This window comes from Panthera leo, chromosome E3, assembly GCF_018350215.1.
Source record: "Panthera leo isolate Ple1 chromosome E3, P.leo_Ple1_pat1.1, whole genome shotgun sequence".
NCBI classification, from domain to species: domain Eukaryota; kingdom Metazoa; phylum Chordata; class Mammalia; order Carnivora; family Felidae; genus Panthera; species Panthera leo.
In genome coordinates this window covers 15,974,163-15,995,292 of record NC_056694.1, presented here as the reverse complement: position 1 = coordinate 15,995,292, position 21,130 = coordinate 15,974,163, and the positions used below count along the sequence as shown (strand labels likewise).

The 21,130-nt window shown below is 39.3% G+C and overlaps 2 protein-coding genes and 2 non-coding genes across 4 annotated transcripts in view; 3 read left to right on the top strand and 1 right to left on the bottom strand.

Moving 5' to 3' along the window:
• Positions 1-11,667, bottom strand: part of PSPH (phosphoserine phosphatase) — a 55,483-nt gene extending 43,816 nt beyond the window's left edge. Inside the window, 1 exon segment of the mRNA XM_042921482.1 lies at positions 11,570-11,667. The gene's annotated coding sequence lies outside the window, so the exon portion shown is untranslated.
• On the top strand, positions 11,182-20,895 carry CCT6A (chaperonin containing TCP1 subunit 6A). Its single transcript, XM_042921481.1, has 14 exons — positions 11,182-11,439; positions 11,886-11,949; positions 13,538-13,672; positions 14,470-14,643; positions 15,381-15,484; positions 16,178-16,288; positions 16,556-16,715; positions 16,809-16,891; positions 17,829-17,925; positions 18,214-18,361; positions 18,778-18,911; positions 19,416-19,518; positions 20,008-20,080; positions 20,325-20,895. Exons 1-14 carry the CDS (start codon positions 11,303-11,305, stop codon positions 20,395-20,397), a joined length of 1,596 nt encoding a protein of 531 aa, XP_042777415.1. The 5' UTR covers positions 11,182-11,302; the 3' UTR covers positions 20,398-20,895.
• LOC122210407 lies at positions 14,223-14,356 on the top strand. The gene has a single exon (XR_006198053.1). It is a non-coding gene; the product is annotated as a small nucleolar RNA SNORA22 (small nucleolar RNA).
• On the top strand, positions 18,401-18,540 carry LOC122210406. Its single transcript, XR_006198052.1, has one exon. It is a non-coding gene; the product is annotated as a small nucleolar RNA SNORA15 (small nucleolar RNA).
• Positions 20,896-21,130: the final 235 nt, after the last annotated feature.

The window sequence follows — 21,130 nt, the reverse complement described above, 5'->3', positions numbered from 1 at the left end:
TAAAGCAATATGATTACGATATAATAAGTGCAGCAATTTAACACTGAATCTTCCCCTTCCTCCTCCTAGAAATTAAACAAAGCAACAAAAAGATAATGGGGGTGAGGAGGACCTGAAAATCCAGTATTCTGCAATATGAGGAGACGAAAAGCAACTAGAGACTCGAAAGCCTGAGTAAGGGTTACCAACAGCCCCTGAGATTCAGCAGTGGCTGCACTGAGTGGGAAGTGGCACTTGGGAGTGTGTAAGGTAACCAGCAGCAGCAGGTCCTACAAAACACCAGAAAGTAGACTCACTCCCTAAGGATGAGAAGTTTATGTGAAAATCAAAAAACTTATTGTTCAAAACAAGTAGAGCATACATAGAGAGAAGTGAGGTTGCATTAAAACTATAAGGAACACAGTAGAGAAGGTACAGTGTTCAAAACAATGTCTTTGTGGGGGGCACCTGGGTGGCTCAGTCAGTTGAGCATCTGACTTCAGCTTTGGTTCGTTCAGGTCATGATCTTGTGGTTTGTGAGTTCAAGCCCCGCATCCGGCTCACTTGCTTTCAGCGCAGAGCCCACTTCAGATCCTGTCCCCCTCTCTCTCTGCTCCTCCCCTCAAAAATGAATAAAAATTAAAAAAAAAAAAAAAAAAAAGAATGGCTTGGAAACTCGGATGTGTTCATCTCAGAAAGTAGATAAAGAGCTCACCTGAAATGCAGGCACTATGTTCCTTGTGTGCGATGACTAGTGATGATGCCAGGGAGCACAAGTCTGACAGCAGAAGCCCTACGGGGTCAGTTTAGAAGAGAGAAGCAAAGGAAGAGGGGCTACTCAAAAAGCACAAAGAAGTGCCATATTGAATGAGGCAGTCTAACTGTGGCAGCTGAAAACTTTGGCATTGTGCAGCCTGGAAAACTACCGTGGCCCCTCTTGCCCTTCCTTCACAGGAGATCCTTGAAAATGGTGGGTCCTAGAAAATACAACTCATTTAAAAATGGATTAAAAAGTAAAAGAAAGAAGAACAAAGTGACAAATATCTTTGTTATGAGTTGAAACTGTGTACCCCCCAAATTCATATGTTTAAGTTCTAACCTCTAGTACCTCAGAATGTGACAACAGAGTTAAGGCTTTCCAAGAGGTGGTTAAGTTAAAATGAGGTCTTCAGACTGCACTCTAATCCAATCCAACTGGGCTCCTAATACAAAAAGGAAAATCGGATGCATGGAGAGACACCAGAAATGTTGAGTGCACACAGAACAAAGACCATGTGAGGACACTGCAAGAAAGCAGCCATCTGCAAGCCAAAAAGAGGCCTCAGAAGAAACCAAACCTGCTGAAACCTTTGTCTTGGGACTCCCAGCTTGCAGAACAGTGAGAAAATAAATTTCTATTGTTTAAGCCCTCCAGTCTGTGGTATTCTGCTATACAAACTATTACAACCTTCCATATGAAATTACTGTTAAAATCGTAGAAAACGGCAGCAAATCTTACCCATAAATATACACACCAGAAAACTCTTAGTCACAGAAAAGATGAAAATCAAGAATGACTATACATTCTGTCTTGATATTAAAAACACAACGAGGGGTGCCTTGGTGGCTCAGTCGGTTAAGCATCTGACTTCAGCTCAGGTCACGATCTCATGGTTGTTGAGTTCGAGTCCCACATCTGGTCAGCTCAAGCCCTGCTTTGGGTGAGCCCCGCTTCTTTCTCTCTCTCTCTCTCTCTCTCTCTCTCCCTCTGCCCCTCTCCCCTGCTCACGCTCTCTCTAAAAAAAAAGTAAATGAAAAAATAATAAATAAAATAATGAAAGAGTTAAAGAGAAAATGATTGCTATAGAAGATAGGCAAGGGAGACCCAACACATGCACAGCTGAACTTCCCAAAGATAACCAAAACATTATAACAAAATAAATATTTAAAGATATATAAATAAAAGCTACTGGATTTAAAAATAAATTTCATTTAAATGAAAAGGGAACCCACTGAATGGGAGAAGATACTGTAAATCATACATCCCGTAAGAGGTTAATATCCAAAATATATAAAGAACTTACAAAACCTTATATCAAAAAAATCTGATTAAAAAATGAGCAGAGGGACACCTGGATGGCTCAGTCGGTTGGGCTGCCGACTTCGGCTCGGGTCATGATATCGCGGCCTGTGAGTTCAAGCCCCACGTCCGGCTCTGAGCTGACAGCTAGATGGCACTGTAACTGAGTCTGAAAGGCCATTCTGCCATTCTACCAAGCTAGCTACTCAGGATGGTGGGGAACAGCGTAAGACCAGTGAATTTCATGAGCATGGGGCCACTGCCACACTTCATCTGCTGTAAAGTGAGTTCCTTCACCAGAAGCAATGCTGTGTGGGATACCATGATTGTGGGTAAGGCATTCTGTAAGTCCATGGATGGTAGTTTTGGCAAAAGCATTGTGTGCAGGGAAGGCGATTCCATGTCCAGAGTAAGTGTCAATTCAATAAAAACAAAATGTTGCTCCTTCCATGACAGAAGTGGTCCTATGTAATCAACTTGCCATAGGTAGCTAGCTCATCACCCTGAGGAATAATGTCATATCAGAGACTCAGTGTTGGTCTCTGCTGCTGGCAGACTGGGCACTTGACAGTGGCTGTAGCCAGGTCAGCCTTGGTGAATATAAGTCCACACTGTTGATCCCATAATAACCTCCATCCCTAATACGACGGCCACTTTGAAAATAAACTCAATTGGGGTGCACTTTGGTGACTCAGTTGGTTAAGCATTGACTTTGGCTCAGGTCATTATCTCATGGTTCATGGGTTCAAGCCCCACATCAGACTCTCAGCTGTCACTGCAGAGCCTGCTTCAGATCTTTGGTCTTCCTCTCTCTCTGCTCCACTCCTCCTTGTGCTTTCTCTCTCAAAAATAATAAATAATATTAAAAAATAAAATAAATTCACTGGGCAATAACAGGGGTGGCTAAAGAAAGAGGCCAATTTGCTAACCACTTATTAAAATTCTCTTCTGCTGAGGTCACCTTTCGGTGAGTATTTATAAGGGACACAAATATCTTCACATTTTTCACCCAGAGAGGTCAAGCTATGTATCTCTTTCCCAGACTTCCTTGTCACCAATTTTCTAATCATGTTCCTTCCAAGTCCCTGACGTCCAGCCAAACTATCAGCCACAGCCCATGAGTTGGTATATAATCATTCATCATGCCTATTTCTCCTTCCAAGCAAAATGAACAACCAGATGTGAAGTTCTGCCCATGGAGAGGATCTCCCTTTATCACTGCCCTTGGGGAATGTCCCAGAAAGGGGCTGTAATACACAGCTGCCCACTTTTCGGTAGTGCCTGCATATCCTGCAGAACCATTTGTAAACCAGGCCCAAGTTTTCTCTTCCTCTGTCAACTGATCACAAGGAACTTCCTCTGAGGCCACAGGTGCAGGCTGAGAGAGAGAAGGTAGAATAGCAGGAGTTGGGACCATGCATATTTGGGCTGCTTCTTCATGTAACTTATTTGTGCTTTCAGGGCCTCCTGGGATATTAACCTAGTTATAGTTCTAGAAGCAAAGAGGGGTGGTAGGAGTGGGTCCTGAAGACAATCAGCAGTGTCTTTCAAGACAACTGCCTTGGGGGAAACTATTAGTTTCCTAGTGCAATGCAGGGTGTATCTCCTCAGACAGGGGTGGACAAGCTGCTTCTACTGGCAAAGAAAGTGCAACAGGATTTACAGGCTCAATGTCCCCATCTTCATCAGAGTATTCTCATACATCCCATTCCAAATATCAGGATCCCATTCCTTCCTCATCAATGCCCTCTTTTCAATTTGCATTGTAATTCAGCTACTCACATGATGAGATTTTTGGGTTTGGTTTTCAGCAATCTCAGCTCTGCAGCTACCAGAGTTAAGTATCTTTTTCAGGAGAGACACAGAAGATTTCAATCATTTATACAGTGCTTGAGCTGGGAATTTGAATCCCTGAACTCATTTTTTCCCCCACTTTATTCAGTGACATTAGGAGCAACAACCAATCTCATTATACTCATTAGTTTGACAGAAATGTTTGAAGGTGTCACATACATGGTAATCCAGTTCCTTGACTCTTATAAGTGTTTAAGAATATCCAGTGGTAATTTTGCGTATTTCTATTTTCGTATCATGTCACAGACTATATCATTACTCTTAATCTCTCTACTACTGGAAACAGAATCATTAGTGTCTTTAAATCTAATCATATCAGAGAGCCAATTCTAGAAAACCCGGAACCAATTTAGAGAATTCATCCTTAAGATTCTGCTCCTTTAGAACCACTCTCAGTATCAAAATCTGTATTAGTCAGGATTCTCCAAACAGAACGAACAAGGTGTGTATCTCGATGTATATATAGATATAGCCTCCCAGGGTGTCTACTGTTAAAGTGAGGGCACTATCTACTGTTGAGAGAGATAGAAATTTACTTTAAGGAAGTATCTCATGATTGTGGAGGCTTGATAAGTCCAAAACATGCAGCAAAGACTGGCAGACTGGAGACCCAAGGAAGAGTTGTGGTTTGCATCCAAAGGCAGTCTACTGGCAGAATTTCTTCCTGCTATAGGGAGGTCAGTCTTTAGTTTATTAAGGCCTTCAACTGATTGAATGAGGCACACCCCTATTATGTAAAATCATCTGCTTTACTCAAAGTCCACCAATTTAAATTGTTAACCTCACCCAAAAAACACTATCACAGAAATTTTCAGAATAACATTTGACCAAGTATCTGGGCACCAACGTGGCCCAGCCAAGGTGACACATAAAATTTATCATCACAAATGGTTACCTCTGAGTGGTAAGTTTATGAATTTATTTAAAACGGTTTTTGCTTTTTCTGTAATTGTTATGTATTATCTTTGTAATAAGAAAAAGTAAATATATTTTTAAATATTTTTTAAAAGATTTGCTTTTGGAAGTCTTCCCTAGTAGCATGACACTGAGAATATACCATTATAGCTGTTCAGTATATCATGTATATTGTGTATACTGTTGTATGTTTGTCTCTCTAATAGACTAGGAAGGCTCTGAAGGAAAGAGACTTCTCTTATCATGTGCATATGTTTAACCCAAGCATAGTACTCTGCCACAAAGTACACACTCAAAGAATCAATGGCCAATAACAGAAAAAATATTACCCTAAATCAATATACTATTATTCCACATACTCATCCTAAACCTGTCCCACTTCTGGGAATTCTTTGACCTCTTCAGACTCCTAAATTAGAAATCACGTTTCAAAATTCTTTAAATTTTATGTCAAAAATGCCTGTAGCCCCTGGCCTTTTGCGATCTGTATGTCCACTGCTTTAACTTGACTATCCCACTTATAAAACACGCCTATTTAAAAAGTAATACATGCTTATTTTTTACTGTTTTTTCTTTTGCAGTACTGAACATGTTGGTTTTTTAAAGCAAAGGTCAAAACAATCGTTGTTTTTTTTTTTAACTAGATAATTCTGTACTTCCTTTGGAAAGAAAAACAAACATACAACATAGCCAGAAAACTTCTGAAAAAAAGATTGATGAAGAGGATCTAGCCCTACCGAATTTTGAAACATAAAACTACAACAAATCAAACAATATGGTGTCGCTACTTACAAAGACATAGCTATGGAATATAGACCAAAGTAGATCCAGATACATCTGAGAATGTAGCACATACGTCTGAGAACTATACTACATATTAATAGTAGAAAATGAATTATTCCGGAAAAAAATTAAATTAGATTCTGTGTGATCTTTTTCCAAACACCAATAACCAATTCGGTTCTCAGACACCAACTTTCTTGGTTCTCCAACACCAACTGGGTGTCCAGTAACTTAATTCAATTCTAACTCTATCCAGAATTAGTACAGACCCTGCAGTTAAGGGCTCAGTCGCAGAAGACTGCCTCCACTTCAGATACCAGTTACAAGTCCTAGGTCTCCAAGCTGCCTGCATTTCTATCTGATTTACCTGTCAACTTGTGGGTTCCACAATTCCTTCCTCAGGTTTGAACATTTTGGAGACTGACTCAGAAGTCAGGAAATCACTTCCCTTAGGTTTATGGTTTATTATAACTCAGGAAGAGGCAAATGGAAGAGATGCACAAGACAAGGTATCGGGGAAGCAACAGAGCTTCCACACCCTCTAGGTACACTACCCTACCACAATATCAATGTGTTCACCCACCCTGGCTATTCAAGCATTTTTATAACCTATCTGCTGCCACCTCCACTCCCCAGAGGATGGGGACATGGGACTGAGAGTCCCCACCCTCTAATCAGTGTGTTTGGTCTTTCTAGTGACCAGCTCCCATCCTGAGGCTATCTAGGGTTCCCATCTTTACTCACATCATTCGCACAGACTCAGGCTTATTCTAAAAGGGATCATTATGGATAACAAAAGATACTCGTATCACTCAAAAATGGTTTAGGAGTTCTGTGCCAGGAACCGGGGACAAAGGCCAAATGTACGTTTATAACACCACAGATTATCTTATTCCTTATCAAAATAAATTCCAAATGAAGCAAGGATTAAAATGAAAAATAAAATATCGGGGCGTCTGGGTGTCTCAGTCGGTTAAGTGTCCAACTTCAGCTCAGGTCATGATCTTGAGGTTCACAAATTCAAGCCCTGCATCAGACTCTGAGTGCTGAGAGCTCAGACCCTAGAGCTTGCTTCGGATTCTGTGTCTCCCTCTCTCTCTGTACCTCCCCCACTCGTACTCTCTCTCTCGTCTCTCAAAAAAAAACCATGAAAATGAAAAATAAAACCTTAAAAATAAAAAAGAAAGCATGGAGGAAATTTAAGAATAGTTTTTTTTTTAAGTTTATTTATTTATTTTGAGAGGCAGAGATAGTATGAGTGGGGAAGGGGCAGAAAGAAAGGGAGAGAGAGAATCCCAAGCAGGCTATGAGCTGCTAGCACAGAGCCTGACTTGAGGCTCGAACATACGAAAGCTCAAGATCATGACCTGAGCCAAAACCAAGAGCCAGATGCTTAACTGACTGAGCCACCCAGGAACCCCAAGAATACTTTTTAAGAGTGTTAAGGCCTCTTTTACACAGTATAGCACAAAATCCAAATGCCCATAAAAGGGGGAAAAAAGGATACATCTGACTGCGTGGAAAGAATTTTTTAAATTTTTAATAGGAAAAAAGACATAAATACAAAATACTGAACAAACAGTAGTGAGACAAGTAAATTGCAACACAGAAAACATAAAGAGATCCTACAAATCCACAAGTAACCAAAGACAACAGTCAAAAGACATGAATAGACAGTTTACAAAGAACTACAAATGGCTCTTACATATAAGATATATGCTCAATTCTCAATAAACAAATCTAAGATACCATTTTTCACCTATACGATTGGCAAACATAGAAACAAAATGTTAAACATGTTGATGTATATTCTCCTGGTTCTACACACACAAACACACACACACACACACACACACACACACACACACACACTTGAGGGACTTAATTAAAAAATGCTTTATATTTTATATTAAATATATAAATATTTATATTTATAAAATATAAAATATTTTATATTTTCACGTATATACTTCTCCTTTTGTGGATACATAAATTTGGGAAGGTTTGCAAAAATGAAAACATTCTGAATTTTTAAATATGTTAATATTTTGATGCATATCCTTGTTTTTGTATAGATGCATGTGGGGAGTGGTTACAAAAATGAGAACATATAATACATGCTGTTTAAAACATGTTTTTCCCTCTTATCAAGAATACCTCTTTATGTCATTAAATACGTATTCATCACCTTCTGCATGGGCTTTTCAATACCCTTTTTCTGACTACCCTATCCTTAGTCTTCTCTTAGTTCATCCTCCATTTCACCTCCAGAGTAATCTTTACCACAAGTTCTTTGGGTTCCCACTGCTGACCCAGATGCCTTAACCAAAACATAACAGAACATGCTACTTCTCCAGATTTAGCTCTTGCAACCTTCTTCCCTCCATCTTACATATCCATCTTCCATTGGGTGCGCCAGGCACTCCCACTGTTGCTCAGCCTGGAATCACTCTCCTAAGTCCTCTTCTTCAGAAATAATCTATGTGTCTTTCAAAATTCCATTAAAGACACCTCCTCCAAGAAACCATCCTTGGTGCTCAAAGTTAATACTTTTGTGCTCACAGCACTTCATTCATCTCTTAACTATAACATTCTACACTTTATGGTCATTTACCTGTTCACCAGTTTATCTCCCTAACTAGGCTACGTGCTTCTTGAGGATTAGGGATTTTATTTATTTCTATACCCACTGGATGGGGACTGGGATGGGGATGAAAATGAGACTAGTGGTCCTTGAAGAGTGTTTCAGGCTGAAGGCAAGTAGAAGGTTCTAAGCACTGAAAAGTTCAGAATGACAAGAGCATGAAGTGAGTGAGAAAGAAGAGAGAGGGGAGAGGGGAGAGGGGACAGAAGAGACAGGGGAGACAGAGGGGAGAGGGGAGGGAGAGACAGAAAGAAAGAGAGAGAGGTAGGCACAAGACGTGGTTGATCCTGGAAGCAAATTAAGGCATTTAGATTTCAGTCTAAGGTCCTGGGGATAACAGGGATTATAAACAGAGCTGTGGTTTGTAGATTTACTTTTGATAGATTGCTCCATTAGCAACATGGGGAATAAAGATGGAGCAATTACTTAGGGCACTACAGTAGTTGTACAAGAAATGATCATGGCTTAAACCTGAGTGGGGATAGAGAAGAGTGAATAGAGTGTAGAGAGGGGGATCTAGAAAATGAAAATGTTCAGGGAGTAAGTAGATGTGGGAGACTGGCAAAGGAAGGAGTCAAGGGTGAAATCTAGATTTCCGGACTTCTCTGCGTATAACACAGAGTGTCCTTGTTGGTCATTTAACCTCTGTGTATTTAATCATCGGTGAAACTGGTTTATGACACTGATCTACTAAACTTCAAAGGATTCATATTAGGATCAAGTGAAACACTATATGTGAAGGTGCTATGAAAACTATATAGTTTAATTACATTACATTAATGCAGAAGTGGCAATTACTTAACACCCTCCATGTCTGGCACAATACAAAGCATGTTATACATGCAATTGTATTTAATTTTCTCTAAGATCTCACTTACCCCTACTTTATAGATTAGGAAACAGAGTCAAAAAAGCTTAGTAACTTGTCCAAAGTCACCTACTGATAAATACTGCAAAACTAGAATTCAAACTCAAATTGTTGGACTCTGGGATTCTAATATACCACCTTGCCTCACTAGAGTTCTTTCCTTAAAATTTTATTCTTTATTGAAATCCCTCCTGTATCAAATAGCTAAACATCTGTTGACATTTCTTCCATGACGTATTGAAATGGATCTGCTCCCACAACATGACCTCTTGTTTGAAATTCTCCACATTCTAAAGTTCTCCTATTCTAGGAGGATCTCTGCTGTCAGCACAGAACCCAATTCAGATCCTCTCTCTCAAAAATGAATAAACATTAAAAATAAAAAAATATTAAAGTTCTCTTTTGTATCATATAATGAAAATAATTGTCTGAAAGTGTGATAACGGAGACTAGAAGAATGACACATACAAATAGATTCCCTCTACAGAGATCATGTGGATTCTTCTGTTTTGCTGAGACTTTGTCTAAGGCCTGGTATGATGTTAGTGGAGATGCCTAATTAAGATTCCAGTATTTCTTCATTGTGGATTTCTTGCATTCATAGTGACTTTAAAAATGCCGCATTAAAATACTGTTGATCTCAATTACTGAGTGTTTGGTGCCCCCTTCAATTTTATCTCAGGAGACCCACTCCCTTTCCCTACCTACAACCACATGCCTGAAATTACACAATCTTCAGCTCTGCTTATGTCTCCCCGCACATCTCCAACACTGGTTAAATAAATCTGCATGCAAGTGAACACAAGTCTCCTGTGTAATGCTATTACTCAAATTTATATATATGCTTTTATGATTCTCAAATATACAAACCCACTTAAAAGCATTATATACCAGGATACTCACTGCAGCTTCAGTAGCAGAAGACTGGGAACAACCTAAATATCAAACAGTAGATGGCTAGTTGATGTTGCCACTCTTACAAAGAATATGATTCAGCTACTAACAACGAGGAATCCCTATACGTATTGCCATGGTACCATCACCAAGATACTTTAAGTATAATATACACCAACAGTGTGTATTATAAATTGACATTTTGTGTGGGGAAAATGCTTGTATTTATATGCATATGAGTTTGTAAGTTCAGAAAACTTCTCGGAAATTCAGAGTATATAATGGTAATTGTGCTTGTCTATAAAGCAAGTTGAACTAGAGGGAGGAGGGCATACTTTTCACCAGATACCCTTTGGCACCTCTGAGTTCTAACAAGTTTCGTTACTACTTATAAAAATGAAACACAAGGCATTACTGAATACCTAATATGGGGGGGGGGGGTACTGGATACTAGAAAACAATGGGCAGAAATGTTTCAGGGTTTTTTTGTCTTAAAAAGGAGTCCTCTCAAAGAACGTACACGACTCATTACTCCATCAACTTTAAGTTTTAAAACCTGCCTTGCGAGCCTGAGGCCTCAGCAGTGTCCGGAGCCCAAAAGGTGGACTGACATGCTTCTCGCATGGCACCAATCCTGCAGCTTGGTAAAAAGGCATCGAGCATTTTCTACCTTGCATTCTATCTCATCTTCTCTAGGCTTAAAACATTGGGCGAGGGCCCTTATCGGATTCGCTTCTGCATCGCCACAGCACCTAGAAGCCCTACAGGCACACAGTATCAAGTCAAGAAAACACTAGTGACGGGGAGCAGAGAAGCAAGGGGTGGAAGCAGGGCAAACCGCGCGAGTGGGGGAGGGAGAAGCCCACCCTACACCGGCGGCCAGAGACCTCCAGGAAAGAGCGGCCCACACTGCAATCATGCCGGGTGGCGCGCCGCCCACAGGCCCAGCCTGGCGCCAGAGCGGCCGCGCGCCCCACCCCGCCTCCGTCCTCAGGTCCCGGGACGGCCAAGCTGGGCCAAGACGGCGGCGAAACCGGAACGCTGCGAGCCCTTTCTGCCTGGGAACAGGGTCTTCTCGTGAGCAATGGCGCCGGGGCCCGGCCGCGAGGGGCGGAACCGCAGGCGCCGCGAGCCAATGAGCGGCGCTGGCCGACTCGCGGCCCAATGGCAGCAGCGCGGGCACGCTGGGGACGGTCCGGGCGCGCCCGACTTTTCCAGAAGACCCGGGTAGCGCCTCCAGGCCACACTGAGCCGGCTTTAGGCACTCCGCACGCCGGGTCTCCTCCTCTTCCTGTGGTGGTTAGCTATGGCGGCTGTGAAGACCCTGAACCCCAAGGCCGAGGTAGCCAGAGCCCAGGCGGCGCTGGCGGTCAACATCAGCGCGGCCCGGGGACTGCAGGACGTGCTGAGGACCAACTTGGGGCCTAAAGGCACCATGAAGATGTAAGGCGGGGCCGGCGGGTAGGGTAGGGCGGACACCACGCACCTCGCGCCGTCGCGGGCATGGCGGCGGGGGCCAGGGCCTTGAGCTCGCCGCCCCCGGGCCTCTGCTCGCGGCTACGGCCCTACTTACCCGCATACTCCCGGGTCGCGCCTGTTTCCTGCCCCGGCCGTTTCCCCTTGTAATCGATGCTGTCTCTGCGGAGAACAAAGCTGCCCGCGTGCGCGGCTCTCCCCCGCGCCCTGGGCTCCAGCAACCCTAAGGGTTCGGCCGACCGTTTCTCTGAAGGGAGGGGGTGGGCACTGCATCATTCCTATTGCTGGGTAGAGAGAACCAGCCGCGTGGCCCCAGCTCCCTAGGTTCTGGGTAAAGCCGGATTTGAATGGGACTCTTAATTTGGTGCCCGTTGAAAAAGTCACACTGTGGTTCATTTCTGCCCATTGAACAGGCTTGTTTCTGGTGCTGGAGACATCAAGCTTACTAAAGATGGCAATGTGCTGCTTCATGAAATGGTGAGAGACTGCTATACTAGGTCAAAAATGTCTTGGTTTTCCGTATTACGTGTAATTTGCAAGAGGATTTTTAATGTTCATTTTCAAAATAGGAGAAATCACTATTAGCCCTCAGCAGGTCTGGAGGAAGTAGAAGAAGATTATTATTGGTAACAGTACTGACAGTACAGTGCCAGGAGGAACCCTGGGGAGTCTGATAACTTATTTTTGAATCCCTACTCTTGCCATGTAAGTCCTTGGTTAAAGGATTGTAGTTACTAAAATTTATTAAAATTTGGAAAACTAAGCGGTTGACCCAGGTAGGTGCAAAATGTGATAACACGGCTATACTTTATTATTATTGTTATCATTATTATTATTATTCATATGCTATTTTTTCTCTTTATAAAACCGCAGTTTCTGTCTGGTCCATCTCCACCTCCAGCTGAAGGGGAGACAAAACTCTTTGCTTTACCGTTTTTAAGTCTCACTGTCCCAAGAATATAAGACTGTTGAGAGGAGCAATTGTTTTACTCTTCCCTAAGTTTCCAAAACCTGGCACTTAAAATCCAAGAAAGGAAATGACTTGCCTGTGTTTTGAAGTCAGAATAAAATTTAGGGTTTTGATATTAGTGTACCATGCCTTCAGTTTGCAGATATTTGTAAACATCTTCAGTAAGGATTAGCTAACCTAGAAGGTTAGTTTTAGTTTGTTTTTAGTTGGCTAAGTGGTGACCTGTGCTAGCAGACAAACTGTCAGTGTCCCCAGAGACAAAAGGCTGCACTAGGTTAGTGGAGAATAGGAGATTTAAAAATCAAAAGCAGTACAGGAGCATTGTTTGGATCTTTTGTAATTAAGAATCTGTGGGTGATGTTGGAGACATAATGAATATCCTGTTCTCCCAAAACCTTTCTTCGGTGATGTAGCATTCACCGATGATCTTTGCTAAAGAAACTTTTTTTCTTTTTAATTATTTGTTCCGTTCCAACTGAACTGGAGGCTGCTGGGGTTTAATTTTAGAAGGAACCTGGTTTAGGGGCGCCTGGATGGCTCAGTTGGTTAAGTGTCCACCTTTGGCTCAGGTCATGATCTCACAGTTCATGGATTTGAGCCCCACATAGGGCTCTGTGCTGACAGCTCAGAGCGGAGCCTGCGGTGGATTATGTGTCCTTCTCTTTCTGCCCCTCCCCTGTTCGCATTCTGTCTCTCTCAAAAATAAACAAACGTAAAAAATATGTATTAAAAAAGAAAAAAGAAGGAACCTGGTTTATTGTCACAAGAGTCCTAGATTTGTCATAAAGAAGCATGCATGGATTTGAAATTATATCTTACTTGTAACTCACACCTTCAATAAACCTTAACTAAGCCTCACATTTCCTCATCAGTAAAGTGGAGATAATCCACTCAAATCTAGATGTGAATGTTTTTATTACCATAAATTGATGTGTAAAATAATTAATGGTGAGTTTTAAATCAGCGCCACATGTAGCTGAACATTTGGGCAATTTATGCAAATAGATGCTCTTAAAGGAGTCCCTTCAGATATTTTAAGGTATATTTATTTGGACTGTTTGAATTTAAGTAATTTTCTTCTTTTTCTACTTCCAGCAAATTCAACACCCAACAGCCTCCTTAATAGCCAAAGTAGCAACAGCCCAGGATGACATAACTGGTGATGGTACCACTTCCAATGTCCTAATCATTGGAGAACTACTGAAACAGGCGGATCTCTACATTTCTGAAGTATACATGATTCTTGTGTTTCTGTGATAGTTATGTAAACATGAAATAATCTGAATTTTATTTATATAAATTTATGTGTTAATAGTAGCTGAGGCAGTATAGTAGAATGTAAAGAGCAGGGGGCTTAAATCTTGGAACCAGAGCCTGGTCTTATACAAGTTTATTGTGATCCTGGACAGATTAAAGAACCTTCCTTGGCCTGCAGGATTTTTTTTTTTTTTTTTTTTTTTTATCAAGTGGCATTGCATATGATTTATATATGTCTATAACATAGATTGGTAGTTGAGATCTAGAAACCGGATATTCAGGACTAGGCATATTTATAAAGAAAAAGCCAACTAAAATGTAAATTTAAATAAGAATTCACAACTTTTTTTTAGTCCTGAGTAGTTTGAAAGTTAAAGCAAACCATAGTAGTGATCTAATGCCAAGAAATTCCTGGGAAGAGAGGAAAATCAGACCCTTGGTCTCCCTGTTTTTGTTCGTAAAAGATGTGAATAAATGGTCCCCCTGAGCACAGTTTTGAGTTTGGGGCGTTATTCCTTGTGGTTTGCACAGTGAAAACCCAAGTGTGCTTTATAGTTCCCTTGGTTTTGACTCTGTGCTACAGCAATGTCTGTTCTTTTCCTCTGCATTGAAAGGACTATCTATCCTTTTAAATGTATTCAGAAGGTCAGCACATTTTATTGTATTAAAGCATATAAATGGTCCAGAATATTCGTTTAAACATTTACTTTGTCATCTAATTGAAGAACTCCAGTGTTAGAGATGATGGTTATATGATTATATGTTTGTAGGGTCTTCATCCCAGAATAATAACAGAAGGATTTGAAGCTGCAAAAGAAAAGGCACTTCAGTTTTTGGAACAAGTCAAAGTAAGCAAAGAAATGGACAGAGAAACACTTATAGATGTGGCCAGAACATCTCTACGTACTAAAGTGCATGCTGAACTTGCTGATGTCTTAACAGAGGTATGTTAAATGTGGCATTTGGTACAGTACACCTGTGTTGAAGACCCTTGATATACTTCCTGGTTTCGGTTACAGGATGCTATCTGAAACCTTCACCGTGTCAGGGCTCCTGGGTGCCTCAGTCCATTGAGTGTCCCAACTCTAGATTTTGGCTCGGGTTATGATCTCATGGTTGTAAGATGGAGCCGTGCATCGACAGTGGGAGTCTGCTTGGGATTCTCTCTCCACCCCACCGCTCTTCTTTCACTCACCCACCCCCCCAGGCAAAAAAAAAAAAATTTTTTTTTAACATTAAAAAAGAAAAAAACATTCACAGTGTTATACCATGTGAAATAAGTAGTTTCCTTTTTGTGGTAGTGAGAGTAACTGATGTGTGTTCCTAAAATGTAAAATGAGAAGATCAAATAATAGTATACCTGACCAGGTTATAAAGATATAATCAGAGTTTCCATTAAAGGTTTATAAAATGGAAATTTTATTATGAAAAAAACTTGTGTCGTCAATATTTTTAATAAAATAGTGGGGATGTCAGTGATTCTTTACCTAATTATAAATTGAGATGTCAGGAATGTAAATGACTTCAATCCTTTACAAATAATGTATTCTGTTAGCTCATAGAGAAGGGCTTAGATCAGTTCAGAGATTTTAAAGAAACTACACTTCTCTGTAGAACAAGCAGCATAAGTGTCTGGACTTCTGCAAATCAAATTCATCTAATGGTTATGCTCCTATTGTAGGCTGTGGTGGATTCGATTTTGGCCATTAAAAAACAAGATGAGCCTATTGACCTCTTCATGGTTGAGATTATGGAGATGAAACATAAATCTGAAACTGATACAAGGTACGTGGTAGGATGCTATGAAATCCTTATGGTATGTTTCCAAATTTACAGGCACTTTTTACAGTACATCTGTTTCGACTTTTTTTTTTTTTTTTGTCTCTGAATTCCTGTGTGTATTCCTAGGTGAATATTTAGTTTGCTCAGTAGTGTTTCCTCTTGAAGTTACTGGTATGATGTGTTTATAGTCAGAGTGATTCTGAAAAGTGAGCTACATCAGTGATTTATTGAATTGTGGGATACAAAGCATAATAGACTGGTGGGGAATTTAAAATATATATTTCAATGACCAAGTTAAAAAATATTTTTAGGGGCACCTGGGTGGCTCAGCATTCAACTCTTAGTTTCAGTTCAGGTTATGATCACTCTCCTCTCTCTCAAAATGAATAAACAAACTTTAAGAGAAATATGTTTTAAAGGAGGTAATCACAATTTGATAGCCAGCCATTTGCAACTATTTCTCTGCAGTTTCCTGTACAAGATAAGGGTTGTTACTTTTGTTTGAATGGGTCGTGTCTGTTATGTTCTGGATATTGTTTTTTCATAATTGAACCTGCCTGGTTTCACCCAAAAGTCTTGTTCAAAAACTCCTAAAGTTGTGTGAAAATTATCAATACAGTCTCAATTTAGTGTTTGAATTTCATTAATATATGTTATGTATCATTTAGAAATCAATAACTATATGTATTTTAACAGCTTAATCAGAGGTCTTGTTTTAGACCATGGGGCTCGGCATCCTGATATGAAGAAAAGAGTAGAAGATGCATACATCCTCACGTGCAATGTGTCATTAGAATATGAAAAAACGTGAGTCTATAGCCCCTTACAAATGGAGTGGAGAGGTGGAGCAGCTTGTATTTTGGGCAAGTCACTTGTGAGATTACTCTAAGGATACTAATGCCTCAGTTGGGTTTGGGTGAATTATAGAAAATAACTTCTGAAAACATTCCAGGGATAAGGACTGGAGTTAACTATTTGTTAAATCTCAAGACTAACCCAATTTCTTCGGCTGGTTTATCTTCTTAAAAAATAAACATTTCCCTCCCCCCCCACCCCCAACTTTTTTTTAAATAGAGAAGTGAATTCTGGCTTTTTTTACAAGAGTGCAGAAGAGAGAGAGAAGCTTGTAAAAGCTGAAAGAAAATTCATTGAAGATAGAGTTAAAAAAATAATAGAACTGAAAAAGAAAGTCTGTGGTGATTCAGATAAAGGATTCGTGGTTATTAATCAAAAGGTGAGAATGAAGTTTTACTTTATAAATGAGCCTGTATCATTCATTGTTATTTTTAAGGTGACTTCTATTAAAACTAACTTGTTTTTGCCACAGGGAATTGACCCCTTTTCCTTAGATGCTCTTGCAAAAGAAGGCATAGTAGCTCTGCGGAGGGCTAAAAGGAGAAATATGGAAAGGTACAGATACCAGATTATCTTGGTGATGTAAATTTTATTTATTTTGCAAGTTAACTGGGATTGCTTTTTCTCCTGTAATTACATTTTTCCTTTTTTTATTGTGATAAAATACACATAATATAAAACTTAACATTTTACTCATTTTTTCTAATTATAATCCAGTGGCATTAAATCGCATTCATGTTATCATGCAGCCATTACATCATTCATCTCTAGAACTTTTCCATCTTCCCAAACTGAAATTCTACTCATTAAATAATAACTTTGTTTCTCCCACTCCTGGTAAATACTATTCTACTTTGTCTCTAAATTCAGTACCTCCTGTAAGGGAATCATGCAGTATTTTTCCTTTTGTGTCTGGCTTCTTCACTTAGCATGATAGTTTCAAAGTTCATCCATGTTGTATAGCATATGTTAGAATCTCATTTCCCTTTCAAGGATGAACAATACTCCATTGTATGAATATATCACATTTTATTTATACATTTATCAGTGGACATTTGAGTTTCTTCCTCAAATGTCCTGTTGTGAATAATGCTGTTGTGAATAATGCTGCTGTGAACTTTGGTATATGCTTGTTTTAATTTTAAACCATGAAATGTGTATGTATGTAACCATGTCGAGAGACAGCATCAAGGGGTTTCAAAGAACTACTTTTTCCTCAGAGCTCACCACAATAAAGAGCTCTTGTTCGCCTTTAGATTTCTTATCAAAGGAGTATTTCCTAACTTTGAAAGCCTGGTTTAAATGATGAGTTAGGAGAAAAGACTGGTTTTTAGCTGGTTGGTGGTGAATGGAAAGGCTTGAGTTAAAATACATTTCAGAATATCTAATTTCAGTATGTAATTCTGAAAGATCGCTTCCTAAAAATTATTAATCTCTTCAAACATAACAAAGCCACTTACAGGTCTCCCTTAAAACACTTCCAATATTTCAGGCTGACTCTTGCTTGTGGTGGAGTAGCTCTAAATTCTTTTGATGACCTAAATCCTGATTGTTTGGGACATGCAGGACTTGTCTATGAATATACATTGGTGAGTGTATTTTCTTTCTGAAGATGATAATACAATGATGTTTCGTTCATGAATTCATTCAAACCCAGAATCATATTTTTGATTTGTTTACATACATTTTGATGCTTATGTATAGTAATGATAAGCCATTGATGGGAAAAGTCACATTTCTTTTATATGAAGTAGTTTATTTGCTTTAATGTGATTGGTATGTTGTTTTCTTATTAATAAACTACTTATTCTTCCATAAACCCCTCTTCATTTTTTGTATAACCATATCCTGTTTTTGAAAATATCTTTTTCACATAGGGAGAAGAGAAATTCACCTTTATTGAGAAATGTAACAACCCTCGCTCTGTCACATTATTGGTCAAAGGACCAAATAAGCACACACTCACTCAAATCAAAGATGCAATAAGAGATGGCTTGAGGGCTGTTAAAAATGCTATTGATGATGGTAAGATCCTTATTGTATATTCTTTTGCTAGTGTGAAAGGCATGGCTGAATACTGTGTTCTTTTTATCAGTAATTTACACAGCCAGACACCATGCAAAAGTAAAGTCTTCCCTTTAAAATGCCTGTGATGGTATGCGAGGCTTTTTTATAGCATATCATGATTAAAAGTGGATACAAATAAATGAACTAATGCTAAGACCTTGCAAGAGCTTCCAAGTACTAGTTAAATTGGGCCATTTTGCTATTTGATGTGTTGCTTGTATTGCTTTCAAGTGCAGTATTAACACTGTGGTGGTTATGCCAAATTCTCAAGAAATGGATGGCTTTTGTGTGTGTTTTAATTTTCTTAAAAATGATTCTACAGTTTTGTTTTCTCTGCAACTTAGCATTTCTCTCCGTCCCCCCGCCCCCAACAGGCTGTGTAGTTCCAGGTGCTGGTGCAGTGGAAGTGGCAATGGCAGAAGCCTTGATTAAATATAAGCCCAGTGTAAAGGGCAGGGCCCAGCTTGGAGTGCAAGCATTTGCTGATGCATTGCTCATTATTCCCAAGGTATGAATACTTTAACAGTTTTCTTAACTACATCAAAATGATTTAGCTGATGAAAGCTTTTTGATAATGGCATTTTTATCATGTAGACTTTGAGTGAACAAGTTTTATTCATTTTCTCCCTAACATAACTAGAGCCAGGTATCTCTTATCCAAATGTATTTGGTTCCTGTGGAAGGGAGTTGAATAACTGAAGTTTCAGATGGCAGGAGATAAACTGTTTTAAGAGTTTGCAGTGTAGGAGTTATACTAGAATACAAGCTTGCTCTTTTGTTTTCTCTTGTATGCTATTTTAGGGATATAGTTTATGACCAGTGTATTGCTGGGCTTGGGGTGGGTTAATGAGTTGGTTAGTAACAAATGTTCTATTTAGTTATTCTCTGATATGAACATAAATACTGGTCTATCTTAAGGGGTTTTTTTTTGTTTTGTTTTTACTAATTGGAATTATGGTTCTTATCACTTCTTAGTGTTCTGTCTTTTAAAGGATTAAATTTGTTTATTTAGGTTCTTGCTCAGAATTCTGGTTTTGACCTTCAAGAAACACTAGTTAAAGTTCAAGCAGAACATTCGGAATCAGGTCAACTTGTAGGTGTGGACTTGAACACAGGTAAGAGAACACAGCTATTTGTAGGGGGAGAACTAGATTCAGGTGAGGTAAAATCAGGGAGGATAAAAAATGGAAACAAAAGAATGTTGGAGAAAAGTAGAGTGGAAGAAAGATAACAGAATCCTGCAGTATTTGTAAGACCTGTTACTGTCAACAGCATCATACATTCACATTAGTAGAAAGGGTTTCTGGAATGAGGGAAATGGTAGGCCCATTTTGGCCAGTCAAGTGCTCTACTTTAATATGAACAAACAAGAATGCATCTGGAAAAATAGAGATGTTCAAACATTTGGTAACCAAATAGCGCATTACTATTACTGGATGTCTTCTGAGTAGAGATCGTAGTTTGGAGCAAAATTGGACTAATTGAGGAACTTTGGATAATGAGAATAATCAGTGATGAGCAAATCACAAAATACTCTGTTTTCTTTGCATTCTGATCTTCCAACTTTCTGTGTGTGATTTTAAGAATACTGGGTTACTTTACAGGTGAGCCAATGGTAGCTGCTGAAGTAGGCATATGGGATAACTATTGTGTAAAGAAACAGCTTCTTCACTCCTGGTAAGTTTGAGACAGCCAAAACTAAAATAACCTTTAGAGAATCCTCATACTCTTACTTGGTATGTTTAATTACGTGGGGTTTTTTGTTTTTGTTTTCATAAAAATGTAATCAGCTGAAAGTATAAAAACTAAACTAGCCTTCTATGTTTTTGAGGGGAAAGGAGAAAGTTAATTGGATATAATTTGCACAGTTTGGGGTTCATATGTCACATCTGAGCCATCTGATTTTTCCTTCCCCTTTCAGCACTGTGATTGCCACCAACATTCTCCTGGTTGATGAGATCATGCGAGCTGGAATGTCTTCTCTAAAAGGTTGAATTGAAGCTTCCCTTGTGTCATCTGTATCATGAAGACTACAGAGTGATCCTAAGAATATAGCCATGGAATTTTCGTCCAAGCTTCAAATGATTTTCAAAAGCATTTTCCTTTCCCATACGAAAAAGAGAACACTGACACTCAAATTTTGAAGTTCTGAAATTATAATTACAGTATTTTTTTAAATGTCACTGCAGTGTACACCATTAAGCAGGCTGTTTTCACCCAATGAACAGGATGTTTTGCTTTAGCTTCCATGATCTAAAAGTACCATGTTAGACAAGTATGTTACCTACCTTGTTATTAAATGTTCCTTGAAAAGCAAATTTAATGGTTTAATAATTTCTTCTAATGGATGTATTTTAATATATCCACTAGTTCTCCACTGTCAGGCTTGTAGGTTTTTATGCAAATATAAATAATACTTAAAGTAACTTAAGATTTTGAAAGCATCCCTGTTTCTTTAGTATTAATTCCTGAGTAAAACTGTTGGAATCATTTGTTTGGACTTTTAATACTTTTAAGTACTTTTGCTAAAATGCTCCCCAGGAAAGTTGTACTGGGCAGAAAGATGGGTGAAGTAGAGGCAAGGGAGTTGATCATTATATATAAATAAACTGAAAGTATGAAGAGAGAAAACTAGAAATAGAGGAGACGGAAAAACACCCTTAAAGGCATGGGGGCTAAGGGAAAGGAGATTTTCACATGGACCATATTTTTACACCCCTGTCTGTA

What these genes read in the sequence shown, in the direction of transcription:
- CCT6A (XM_042921481.1), top strand. Translation starts at nt 11,303, where the DNA reads ATGGCGGCTGTGAAGACCCTGAACCCCAAGGCCGAGGTAGCCAGAGCC. An exon ending in TCGTGGTTATTAATCAAAAG is followed by an intron (nt 16,716 to 16,808) that starts GTGAGAATGAAG and finishes TTTTTGCCACAG; the next exon opens with GGAATTGACCCCTTTTCCTT. An exon ending in TAAAAATGCTATTGATGATG is followed by an intron (nt 18,362 to 18,777) that starts GTAAGATCCTTA and finishes CGCCCCCAACAG; the next exon opens with GCTGTGTAGTTCCAGGTGCT.